Below are 13,771 nucleotides of genomic sequence, written 5' to 3'. Positions count from 1 at the left end.
AGGGTCAGCACAAGATTGTAAACCAGCTCACATCACAAGGTGGCCTCGGGCGAAGGAGGTTGTCCCGGAGTATCAGCCTGTTGTCGTCAATTTAAAATGGCTGCAAAGACATGGAAGAACATAATAAGATCATAAGGATTATGAGCAGGAGTCAGCCATTCGGCCCCTCGAGCCTGCTCCACCATTCAATGAGATCACGGCTGATCTTCGACCTCAACTCCACTTTCCCGCCCGATCCCCATATCCCTCGATTCCCTTAATATCCAAAAATCTATCGATCTCTGTCTTGAATAAAGACTGAGCCTCCACAGCCCTCTGGGGCAGAGAATTCCAAAGATTCTCCACCCTCTGAGTGAAGAAGTTTCTCCTCATCTCAGTCCTAAATGGCCGACCCCTTATCCTGAGACTGTGACCCCTGGTTCTAGACTCCCCAGCCCGGGGGGAAACATCCTCCCTGCATCTACCCTGTCGAGCCCTGTAAGAATTTTGTATGTTTCAATGAGATCACCTCTCATTCTTCTAAACGCGAGAGAATGTATAACCAGATAGAAATCCCATATAGCCACAAAAGGCTTGTTGTTTGTGTGGATCCTTTTTATAACGTGGGAGCTGAGGAGATTCAGAGGATGATACAGCACAGAAGGAGGCTATTCAGCTTATCGTGCCTGTGACGGCTCGCTACAAGAGCGATCCAAATAGTCCCACTGCCCCCTCCCCTTTCCCCATAACCCGACAGATTTTTCCCCTTTCAAGTATTTATCCAATTTCCTTTTAAAAGTTACTATTGAATCTGCTTGCACAATGTATTTGCTTCATAGGTTCTTTGCTTAAGCATCCATAGCAACACATTGCTATTAAGAACTAGTTGGTTTATTAGCAAAGGTTTAACAATCACACTACACATTACCAGTTCATCCACCAGGCTTACAACTACATACCTCATCGTGGATCTCCCGAACCCAACTGGCTGGGGTTTTATTGAGTCTTGTGAACATCACGTGACTGGCTAAGCCACTCCCACTCAACAGCTCGACAACTATTTTAGTTGTATCAATAATCAAGTACCCACCTGGGAGGGCACACTCCAAAAACTTTGAAAGTGCCCCCTTGTTTTTTTTTTGAGGGCACCAAAAACACAAATTATACAAGTGCCCCCTGGCTAAAAGGGGAGGGGGCACTAAAACCGACAATCTTAAACAAATTAAACTTTAGACATTAAAATTAAATTAAAATTTGGTTGCCGGGGGTGATGATGCACTCCAGTCCCTCCGGCGCCCACCTCTCGCGGAAGGCCGCGAGCATACCGGTGGACACCGCGTGCTCCATCTCCAGGGACACCCTGGCTTGGATGTAACCACGGAAGAGAGGCAGGCAGTCAGGCTCTACAAACCTGTGAACATGCTCACAGGTGCATATATTACAACTGCCCTTTCAGACAGCGCGTTCCAGATCACAACAACTCGCTGCGTAAAAAAATGTCTCCTCCTCTCCCCTCGGGTTCATTTACTGATGATCTTAAACCTGTGTCCTCTGGTTACCGACACTCCTACCAGTAGAAATAGTTTCTCCTTATCTACTCTATCAAAACCCTTCATGATTGTGTACACCTCTCTTAAATCACCCCTTAGCCCTCTGTGCTCTATGGAGATGCTTGCCCATGGAGTCTTGAGCAATTTAAAAGGTGGAAGGTTGTTACTACAATTCCAAGATAGGTGGGCTGTGAGCAGACACTGGATCAGCGACTCACTGGGCAACCTAGTGTGTACTTTCTTAGATGGAGTATAAAAGTAGGGAGGTCTTGCTACAGTTGTACAGGGTATTGGTGAGGCTACACCTGGAATACTGCGTGCAGTTTTGGTTTCCATATTTACGAAAGGATATACTTGCTTTGGAGGCAGTTCAGAGAAGGTTCACTAGGTTTATTTCAGGGATGAGGGGGTTGACTTATGAGGAAAGGTTGAGTAGGTTGGGCCTCTACTCATTGGAATTTAGAAGAATGCGAGGTGATCTTATCGAAACGTAAAAGATTAGAAACATAGAAACATAAAAAATAGGTGCAGGAGTAGGCCATTCGGCATGAGTTCATGGCTGAACATGCAACTTCAGTACCCCATTCCTGCTTTCTTGCTATACCCCTTGATCCCCCTAGTAGTAAGGACTACATCTATATCCGGAAGGTTGTTTGTGTCCTCCTTAGTGAATACCGAACCAAAGTACTTGTTCAATTGGTCCGCCATTTCTTTGTTCCCCGTTATGACTTCCCCTGATTCTGACTGCAGGGGACCTACATTTGTCTTTACTAACCTTTTTCTCTTTACATATCTATAGAAGTTTTTGCAGTCCATTTTAATGTTTCCTGCAAGCTTCCTCTCGTACTCTATTTTCCCTGCCCTAATCAAACCCTTTGTCCTCCTCTGCTGAGTTCTAAATTTCTCCCAGTCCCCGGGTTCGCTGCTATTTCTGGCCAATTTATATGTCACTTCCTTGGCTTTAATACTATCCCTGATTTCCCTTGATAGCCACGGTTGAGCCACCATCCCTTTTTTATTTTTACGCCAGACAGGAATGTACAATTGTTGTAGTTCATCCATGCGGTCTCTAAATGTCTGCCTTTGCCCATCCACTGTCAACCCCTTAAGTATCATTCGCCAATCTATCCTAGCCAATTCACGTCTCATACCTTCAAAGTTAGCCTTCTTTAAGTTCTGGACCATGGTCTCTGAATTAACTGTTTCATTCTCCATCCTAATGCAGAATTCCACCATATTATGGTCACTCTTCCCCAAGGGGCCTCGCACAACGAGATTGCTAATTAATCCTCTCTCATTACACAACACCCAGTCTAAGATGACCTCCCCCCTAGTTGGTTATGAGGGGGCTTGACAAGGTGGATGCAGAGAGGATGTTTCCACTGATGGGAGAGACTAGAACTATAGGGCATGATCTTAGAATAAGGGGCCGCCCATTTAAAACTGAGATGAGGAGGAATTTCTTCTCTGAGGGTTGTAAATCTGTGGAATTCGCTGCCTCAGAGAGCTGTGGAAGCTGGGACATTGAATAAATTTAAGACAGAAATAGACAGTTTCTTAACTGATAAGAGAATAAGGGGTTATGGGGAGCGGGCAGGGAAGTGGACCTGAGTCCATGATCGGATTAGTCATGATCGTATTAAATGGCGGAGCAGGCTCGAGGGGCTGAATGGCCGACTCCTGCTCCTATTTCTTATGTTCTTGTATGCTGTGCCATAGAATAGAAGGCGAGTGGCCTTGCCTCTTAGTGTATGTTTGAAATATCGGCCAGATACTCCTCCAGTAGAAAAAAAAAGAAGGACTTGCATTTATATTGCACCTTTCACAACCTCAGGACGTCCCAAAGCGCTTTACAACCAATGAAGTACTTCCTGAAGTGTAGTCACTGTTGTAATGTAGGAAACGCAGCTGCCAATTTCTGCACAGCAAGCTCCCGCAAACAATGTGGTAATGACCAGATAATCAGTACAGGAATACAATCTCTGAGTGTCCTGTTAGGAGGAGGCCCAGAGCAGAGGAGGGAGGGAGAGATGATGGGTGATACCCACATATGTGAGTATGCTCATGGGTTTGTGGAGCTGTTGAGTTGGGAATGGCTTAGCCGGTCATGTGATGCTCACAAGACTCTATAAAACCCCAGCCAGTTGGGGATACATGATGAGGCAGTTGGTTGTGAGCCTGGTGGATGAACTGGTAATGTGTAGTGTGATTGTTAAACCTTTGCTAATAAACCAACTAGTTCTTAATAGCAATGTGTTGCTGTGAATTCTTAAGCAAAGAACCCATGAAGCAAATACATTACAGAGGTCAAGGGTATAAAAGAAGAAAATGCTGGAAATACTCAGCAGGTCTGGCAGCATCTGTGGAGAGAGAAACAGAGTTAACGTTCCAGGTCGATGACCCTTTGTCAGAACCCGGGGGGGGGGGGCCTGTGTTCAGCAAAAAAATCTCTGCAAACATACAACTGTTTGGTTTTGTGTTGAAGGCATTCAATGAGCTGGATATCGAACAGCACCAGGAATGTGCGTACGATCACTTGGAGCTCTACGATGGCAAAGACTCGAAGGCGAAGGTTATTGGACGATTCTGTGGCAGTAAGAAGCCCGAACCTCTCATCTCCAGCTTCAATCGAATGTTCATCAAATTCTTCTCCGACAACTCTGTGCAGAAGAAAGGGTTCGAAGCCACTCACAGCTCTGGTAAGAAGCCTTCAGGCTGAATCATAATGGGATAAAACAAATTCTGCGCAGAAACGTACAGTTCTAATCATTCAGAAGAGAGCTTGTACATGTCATCGCTTGTGCTCTATCTTTTGTCACTCCATCCACTCAGGTAGGCTGTAGCCTTGAGCTATTCTGTCACCTCCATTGTGTTTGTAACTGCATGTGGATGGGTTTCACACAATTCATGAAACCCGACAGGTACAGCAATGGCAGAGAAATCACAGACCACATCATTACCAATAATTATTTTCACTTGCTATAAATGCACTTAAATCTACTAAACTAATATTAATATAATTAAATATAAGTATAAATGTGAGTGGATCTATCTGTAAAACACCCTTAAATAACTCACAATATATAAGCTCGAGTTTTTTAAACTAATATGGCAGGGGGATGGGAACCAATGCAGGGAGACAGAGGGAGACAAAAAGGAGGCAAAAGCAAAAGACAGAAAGGAGATGTGGAAAAGTGGAGGGCAGAGAAACCCAAGGCAAAGAACAAAAAGGGCCACTGTACAGCAAAATTCTAAAAGGACAAAGGGTGTTAAAAAAACAAGCCTGAAGGCTTTGTGTCTTAATGCAAGGAGTATCCGCAATAAGGTGGATGAATTAACTGTGCAAATAGATGTTAACAAATATGATGTGATTGGGATTACGGAGACGTGGCTCCAGGATGATCAGGGCTGGGAACCCAACATCCAGGGGTATTCAACATTCAGGAAGGATAAAATAAAAGGAAAAGGAGGTGGGGTAGCATTGCTGGTTAAAGAGGAGATTAATGCAATAGTTAGGAAGGACATTAGCTTGGATGATGTGGAATCTATATGGGTAGAGCTGCAGAACACCAAAAAGGGCAAAAAACGTTAGTGGGAGTTGTGTACAGACCTCCAAACAGTAGTAGTGATGTTGGGGAGGGTATCAAACAGGAAATTAGGGGTGCATGCAATAAAGGTGCAGCAGTTATAATGGGTGACTTTAATATGCACATAGATTGGGCGAGCCAAACTGGAAGCAATACGGTGGAGGAGGATTTCCTGGAGTGCATAAGGGATGGTTTTCTCGACCAATATGTCGAGGAACCAACTAGGGGGGAGGCCATCTTAGATTGGGTGTTGTGTAATGAGAGAGGATTAATTAGCAATCTCATTGTGCGAGGCCCCTTGGGGAAGAGTGACCATAATATGGTGGAATTCTGCATTAGGATGGAGAATGAAACAGTTAATTCAGAGACATGGCCCAGAACTTAAAGAAAGGTAACTTTGAAGGTATGAGGCGTGAATTGGCTAGGATAGATTGGCGAATGATACTTAAGGGGTTGACTGTGGATGGGCAATGGCAGACATTTAGAGACCGCATGGATGAACTACAACAATTGTACATTCCTGTCTGGCGTAAAAATAAAAAAGGGATGGTGGCTCAACCGTGGCTATCAAGGGAAATCAGGAAGTGGCATACAAATTGGCTAGAAATAGCAGTGAACCCGGGGATTGGGAGAAATTTAGAACTCAGCAGAGGAGGACAAAGGGTTTGATTAGGGCAGGGAAAATGGAGTACGAGAAGAAACTTGCAGGGAACATTAAGGCGGATTGCAAAAGTTTCTACAGGTATGTAAAGAGAAAAAGGTTAGTAAAGACAAACGTAGGTCCCCTGCAGTCAGAATCAGGGGAAGTCATAACTGGGAACAAAGAAATGGCGGACCAATTGAACAAGTACTTTGGTTCGGTATTCACTAAGGAGGACACCAACAACCTTTCGGATATAAAAGGAGTCAGAGGGTCTAGTAAGGAGGAAGAACTGAGGGAAATCTTTATCAGTCGCGAAATTGTGTTGGGGAAATTGATGGGATTGAAGGCCGATAAATCCCCAGAGCCTGATGGACAGCATCCCAGAGTACTTAAGGAGGTGGCCTTGGAAATAGTGGATGCATTGACAGACATTTTCCAACATTCCATTGACTCTGGATCAGTTCCTATCGAGTGGAGGGTAGCCAATGTAACCCCACTTTTTAAAAAAGGAGGGAGAGAGAAAACAGGGAATTATAGACCGGTCAGCCTGACATCGGTAGTGGGTAAAATGATGGAATCAATTATTAAGGATGTCATAGCAGTGCATTTGGAAAATGGTGACATGATAGGTCCAAGTCAGTATGGATTTGTGAAAGGGAAATCATGCTTGACAAACCTTCTGGAATTTTTTGAGGATATTTCCAGTAAAGTGGACAAGGGAGAACCAGTTGACGTGGTATATTTGGACTTTCAGAAGGCTTTCGACAAGGTCCCACACAAGAGATTAATGTGCAAAATTAAAGCACATGGGATTGGGGGTAGTGTGCTGACGTGGATTGAGAACTGGTTGGCAGACAGGAAGCAAAGAGTAGGAGTAAATGGGTACTTTTCAGAATGACAGGCAGTGACTAGTGGGGTACCGCAAGGTTCTGTGCTGGGGCCCCAGCTGTTTACATTGTACATTAATGATTTAGATGAGGGGATTAAATGTAGTATCTCCAAATTTGCGGATGACACTAAGTTGGGTGGCAGTGTGAGCTGCGAGGAGGATGCTATGAGGCTGCAGAGTGACTTGGATAGGTTAGGTAAGTGGGCAAATGCATGGCAGATGAAGTATAATGTGGATAAATGTGAGGTTATCCACTTTGGTGGTAAAAACAGAGAGACAAACTATTATCTGAATGGTGACAGATTAGGAAAAGGGAAGGTGCATCGAGACCTGGATGTCATGGTACATCAGTCATTGAAGGTTGGCATGCAGGTACAGCAGGCGGTTAAGAAAGCAAATGGCATGTTGGCCTTCATAGCGAGGGGATTTGAGTACAGGGGCAGGGAGGTGTTGCTACAATTGTACAGGGCCTTGGTGAGGCCACACCTTGAGTATTGTGTACAGTTTTGGTCTCCTAACTTGAGGAAGGACATTCTTGCTATTGAGGGAGTGCAGCGAAGATTCACCAGACTGATTCCCGGGATGGTGGGATTAACCTATCAAGAAAGACTGGAGTTGTATTCACTGGAGTTCAGAAGAATGAGAGGGGACCTCATAGAAACGTTTAAAATTCTGACGGGTTTAGACAGGTTAGATGCAGGAAGAATTTTCCCAATGTTGGGGAAGTCCAGAACCAGGGGTCACAGTCTAAGGATAAGGGGTAAGCCATTTAGGACCGAGATGAGGAGAAACTTCTTCATCCAGAGAGTGGTGAACCTGTGGAATTCTCTACCAAAGAAAGTAGCTGAGGCCAATTCACTAAATATATTCAAAAGGGAGTTAGATGAAGTATTTACTACGAGGGGGATCAAGGGGTATGGCGAGAAAGCAGGAATGGGGTACTGAAGTTTCATGTTCAGCCATGAACTCATTGAATGGTGGTGCAGGCTAGAAGGGCCGAATGGCCTACTCCTGCACCTATTTTCTATGTTTTTTAACTGCCTCCTCCCTTCCTCCGAAGTTCAAAATGGCGTCCATAGCGCCCAGCGGTGGGAGGAAGGCCCGGCAAAAGCAACTGTTCTCCAGCGATGTTCTGGGCCGAGTAGTGTGCCGGCGATGTGCCGAAAGTTCCACTCGGCGATGTGCTGCCGATCAGCTCGGCGATGTGAGCCAAAACTTGGGGGCTTAATTTTCCGGCGATGTTCCAGCTTGAGTTTCCACTTTTTAGTCAAAATGGACGAGAGCTGGCCGTTTTGGGCGATATATGGGCGATGTGAAGTGGAAAGTCTAGCCCTTGATGCCTACCTCCTGGATCCAGGGTCTCTACCCAACCCACCCCCCCGGCGATCGCAGACCCCCTCACGAGGCCTTCGATCGCTTGCCTGGACCCACCGCCCCCCCCCCCCCCCCCGCCCCACTATCGATCATCTTGAGGCTGGCCCTGATGTGATGCTTTCTTCCCTACCCCCCCTCACCACATGATGGTCCTCGGGCCGGCCTCGATCTTTTTGTATTCCCCCCCACCCCACCCCACCCCAGGTCTTCGAGGGTCACGATCATTTCTTCTCTTCCAGCGGTAACCCCCCCCCCCCCCCACCCGTCTCCCGGAGGCCAGCACTGGCCCCCACCCGCTCCCTCCCTCTCTCTCTCTGTGCGGCCTAGTGGCACAGGCCTACCCGCTCACAGCCTCTCAATCTGGCTGGCTGCGGGCGGGAAAACCGAGGCTTCAGACGCAAACCAGGCCCTGCCGTTAAAGTCGGCAGGACCTGCGGGAAACTCGTTCTCCCTGCCCCCCCACCCCCAACCCACCTGCCCATGAAAATCCAGCCCGCTGTCGGTAATCGAGAACGTCCTCACACAATAAGCAGGGGCTTCGTTGGAAAACGAGATGCAGTAGAATAGAAATGGGGATTTTATTTTTGTAATTTAACATGCAGTGAGACTGACTTGGCTTCTGGTCACTGAAGGCTTATTTCTGGGCACTTTAAGAACATAAGAAATAGGAGCAGGAGTAGGCCATTTGGCCCCTCGAGCCTGCTCCGCCATTTAATGGCTGATCTGATCATGGACTCAATTCCACTTCCCTGCCCGCCCCCCATAACCCTTCACTCCCTTACCATTCAAAAATCTGTTTAACTCCACTTTAAATATATTCAATGACCCAGCCTCCACAGCTCTCTGGGGCAGAGAATTCCACAGATTCACGACCCTCTGAGAGAAGAAATTCCTCCTCATCTCAGTTCTAAATGGACGATCCCTTATTCATAGAAACATAGAAAATAGGTGCAGGAGTAGGCCATTTGGCCCTTCGAGCCTGCACCACCATTCAATATGATCATGGCTGATCATGCAACTTCAGTACCCCATTCCTGCTTTCTCTCCATACCCTTTGATCCCTTTAGCCGTAAGGGTCACATCTAACTCCCTTTTGAATATATCCAACGAATTGGCCTCAACAACTCTCTGCGGTAGAGAATTCCACAGGTTAACAACTCTCTGAGTGGAGAAGTTTCTCCTCATCTCGGTCCTAAATGGCTTACTCTTATCCTTGGACTGTGACCACTGGTTCTGGACTTTCCCCAACATCAGGAACATTCTTCCTGCATCTAACCTGTCTAAACCCGTCAGAATTTTATATGTTTCTATGCGCCCTAGTTCTAGATTGCCCCACGAGTGGAAACATCCTGTCTGTATCTACCTTGTCGAGCCCCCTCAGTATCTTAGATTTAAACATTAAATCCAAATTTAATCGTACCAATTGTCTCTTTAAAAAAAGGAACTGAACTGGTCCTTCAGTAATCAGGAGAGGAGACAAGCTATAGAAATAGCGACTTACTCCCGTGTCAAAACTGAAGCAGACCAATGAGGAAGGTTTCAGTTCAGTCCCTGTTTCTGTTGGGTCGGCAATAGGAGGGCTCTAGAATCAAAATTAGCGGCCACAGGCTGGTGAGAGGCTCCCAATCCTGGTTACTGTCCATTGACCCCTGCTCAGAAGTGTGAAGGTTGGGTGAGGGTAGGATTGGACTCAGCTTGTCCACTCGATTGATTCCTGGGATGTGAGGGTTGTACTATGTGCAGAGATTGAGTAGATTGGACCTTTACCCTCTGGAGTTCAGAAGAACCGAGAGGTGATCTCATTGAAACAAACAAGATTCGGAGGGGGATTGACAGGGTAGATGCTGAGAGGTTGTTTCCCACGGGCTGGAGAGTCTAGAACCAAGGGGGCATAGACTCAGGATAAGGGGTCGGTCATTTAGGAGTGGGGTGAGGAGGAATTTCTTCACTCAGAGGGTTGTGAATCTCTGGAATTCTCTGCCACAGAGGACTGTGGAGGCTCAGTCATTGAGTATGTTCAAGGCTGAGCGAGAGAGATGTTTGGACTCTAGGGGAATTAAGAGATATGGGGATCGGGTGGTTCAATCGAAGATCAGCCATGATCTTATTGAATGGTTGAGGGGCTTGAGGGGCCGTATGGCCTACTCCTGCCCCTAATTCTTATGTTTCTATGTGACACCCCTGCATTCCCTTTAGCTGCTGACACTCTATAGCTAGGCTCACACATGAAGAAGGCCCGCCTAGGTAAAATCCCAGGGGACTGCTGGCTCCTGCGGTGCCCTTTCCCCAGGAATAGTCCGCATCTTCAGGAGAAAAGGGACTGAACACTGAAGAACAGGATGAAGTGTCGTCAGCATTGTAATGTGGGAAACGTGGCAGCAATTTGTACACAGCAAGCTCCCATAAACGGTTGTTAGCTTTAGGACCAGATGATCTGTTTTTAGTGATGTTAGTTAAAAAGAAAGAAAGACTTAGAAACATAGAAATTTACAACACAGAAGGCGGCCATTCCGGCCCATCATGCCCGCGCCGGCCGACAAAGAGCCACACGGCCCTCGGTCAGCAGCCCTGAAGGTTACATATAAACCCATGAACAATGACCAATGGCGGACAGGTAAAGAGCACCCAGCCCAACCAGTCCACCCCACCCCACACAACTGGGACACCCCTTATACTGAAATATTCTGCACTCCACCCCAACCAGAGCCATGTGATCTCCTGGGAGAGGCAAAAACCAGATAAAAACCCAGGCCATTGTGGAAAAATATCTGGGAAAATTCCTCTCCGACCTATCCAGGCGATCAAAACTAGTCCAGGAGATCACCCTGGCCGTATTCGATTCCCTGCAGTACTTACCACTATATCTGCGCCAGCCAACAAGAGGTTATCCAGTCTAATCCCACTTACCAGCTCTAGGTCCTTGCATTTATAGCGCCTTATGACCACCGGATGTCTCATAGCACTTTACAGCCAATGAAGTACTTTTGGAGTGTAATCACTATTGTAATGTAGAAATGCGGCAGCCAATTTGCGCACAGCAAGCTCCCACAAACAGCAATGTGATAATGACCAGATAAACTGTTTTTGTTATGTTGATTGAGGGATAAATATTGGCCAGGACACCGGGGAGAACTCCCCTTTTCTCTTCTTCGAAATAGTGCCGTGAGATCTTTTACATCCACCTGAGAGAGCAGAAGGGGCCTCGGTTTAACGTCTCATCCGAAAGACGGCACCTCCGACAGTGCGGCACTCTCTCAGCACTGCACTGGGAGTGTCAGCCTGGATTTATGTGCTCAAGTTCCTGGAGTGGGATTTGAACCCACAACCTTCTGACTCAGAGGCAAGGGAGCTACCCACTGAGCCAAGGATTGTAGATTGGAAGGAGTTGAGCACATCAGCCTGACTTAGCGAGTTGCTTTCGTTTCAGTTCAGAGCTCAAAATCTCACGCAATACTGGATAGTGAATGAAGACAGCTGACCATGAATAGGGAGCAGTATTGCTGAGTGGACACTGCAGGCAAGGAAAGGATGGGACCGTCTTGGGAAGCATATTATTGAGAGACCGCCGTTACATGTGCGTATCTGCATTTTGTCCTGCAGAATGTGGGGGCAAGCTGAAGGCAGAAGTAAAAACCAAGGATCTATACTCCCACTCCCAGTTTGGAGACAACAATTATCCAGGCGGAGCGGATTGTCAGTGGATGGTCCGCGCAGAAGAAGGCTACGGGGTGGAGCTGATATTCCAGACCTTCGAGATTGAGGAGGAGGCAGACTGTGGCTACGATTACATGGAGCTCTTTGATGGCTCAGACGACACTGCTCCAAGGCTGGGCAGGTTCTGTGGCTCAGGGGTAAGAGCTCGCAATGTCGTTTCTGCAGATGCGTACATACAGATACACATACGCGCACACAGATACGCATACATGCACACACGGATACGCATACGCGCACACACGGATACGCATACGCGCACACACGGATTGCCATACGCGCACAAGGATACACATATGTCCGCACACAGGGATACACATACGCGCACACACAGATACGCATATGCACACACAGATATGCATACGCACACACGTACACAGATATACACACATATACGCACACATATACACACATACACCTATGCATACATAAGAACATAAGAAATAGGAGCAGGAGTATACCATATGGCCCCTATTCAATGTCCCAGCTTCCACAGCTCTCTGAGGCTGCGAATTCCACAGATTTACAATCCTCTGAGAGAAGAAATTTCTCCTCATCTCTTAAATGGGCAGCCCCTTATTCGAAAATCATGCCCTCTAGTTCGAGTGGTGAACCTGTGGAATTCTCTACCACAGAAAGTAGTTGAGGCCAATTCACTAAATATATTCAAAAGGGAGTTAGATGAAGTCCTTACTACTCGGGGGATCAAGGGTTATGGCGAGAAAGCAGGAAGGGGGTACTGAAGTTTCATGTTCAGCCATGAACTCATTGAATGGCGGTGCAGGCTAGAAGGGCTGAATGGCCTGCTCCTGCACCTATTTTCTATGTTTCTATGTTTCTATGAGTCTCCCCTATCAGTGGAAACATCCTCTCTACATCCACCATGTCAAGCCCCCTCATAATCTTATACATTTCGATAAGATCACCTCTCATTCTTCTGAATTCCAACGAGTAGAGGCCCAACCTACTCAACCTTTTCTCATAAGTCAACCCCCTCATCCCCAGAATCAACCGAGTGAACCTTCTCTGAACTGCCTCCAAAGCAAGTATATCCTTTCGTAAATATGGAAACCAAAATTGCACGCAGTATTCCAGGTGTGGCCTCACCAATACCCTGTATAACTGTAGCAAGAATTCCCTGCTTTTATACCTCATCCCCTTTGCAATAAAGGTCAAGATTCCATTTGCCTTCCTGATCACTTGGTGTACCTGCATACTATCCTTTTGTGTTTCATGCACAAGTACGCCCAGGTCCCGCTGTACTGCAGCACTTTGCAATCTTTTTCCATTTAAATAATAACTTGCTCTTTGATTTTTTTTTCTGCCGAAGTGCATGACCTCACACTTTCCAACATTATACTCCATCTGCCAAATTTTTGCCCACTCACTTAGCGCGCACACAGATACACATAGAAACATAGAAAATAGGTGCAGGAGTAGGCCATTCGGCCCTTCGAACCTGCACCACCATTCAATATGATACGCACACACATACATATACATACGCACACACAGATGCACATATGCGCACATACATACATGTATACGCGCATTCACACAGATATGCATATGTGCACTCACATACACACGGACACACACCTATACGCACATGCTTGCATGTATCGACACACAGACACTTTTTGGAGTCAGCTTTATTAAGGGCAGCAGTGACATGGAGCTAAGCCTCCCAGTGACTGGCTCCGTGAATGCACAGAATAGTAATTGCAAACTATGAATCACTGAGACTCCCAACGTGAGGCACTGGTGTTCATATCCCAGCTTCAGTTGATCTTTATATTCGAGAAGGCGAGGGGTCCCGTCCTGCATCGTTCCAGGTGGGTTAAAGGAGTGGCAATGGATGTCCGTGGAGAGGCCACCAACATGAGCATCCTCACTCCCCTGACCGAAGAGGGCATGTCACCACAACCTTTTTATTAATAGAAACAGAAACTGCTGTAAATCTCAGCGGGTCGGGCAGCATCTGAGGAGAGAGAAACAGGGTTAACGTTTCAGGTCGATGACCCTTCGTCAGAACTGG

General features: G+C 46.6%; 1 protein-coding gene across 2 annotated transcripts in view; it reads left to right on the top strand.

The window, feature by feature from the left end:
* The window catches only part of LOC139235100 (bone morphogenetic protein 1-like), a 248,390-nt gene that overhangs the window by 232,358 nt on the left and 2,261 nt on the right, over positions 1-13,771 (top strand). For both annotated transcript variants that reach the window (XM_070866262.1, XM_070866261.1), the window contains 2 exons: positions 4,015-4,228; positions 11,623-11,873. In XM_070866262.1, the coding sequence (XP_070722363.1) occupies positions 4,015-4,228; positions 11,623-11,873 (465 nt within the window). The remainder of the gene's footprint in view (positions 1-4,014; positions 4,229-11,622; positions 11,874-13,771) is intronic.

This window comes from Pristiophorus japonicus, chromosome 22 (genome assembly GCF_044704955.1).
Source record: "Pristiophorus japonicus isolate sPriJap1 chromosome 22, sPriJap1.hap1, whole genome shotgun sequence".
Lineage (NCBI taxonomy): Eukaryota > Metazoa > Chordata > Chondrichthyes > Pristiophoridae > Pristiophorus > Pristiophorus japonicus.
This window is presented reverse-complemented; position numbering and strand designations above follow the sequence as displayed.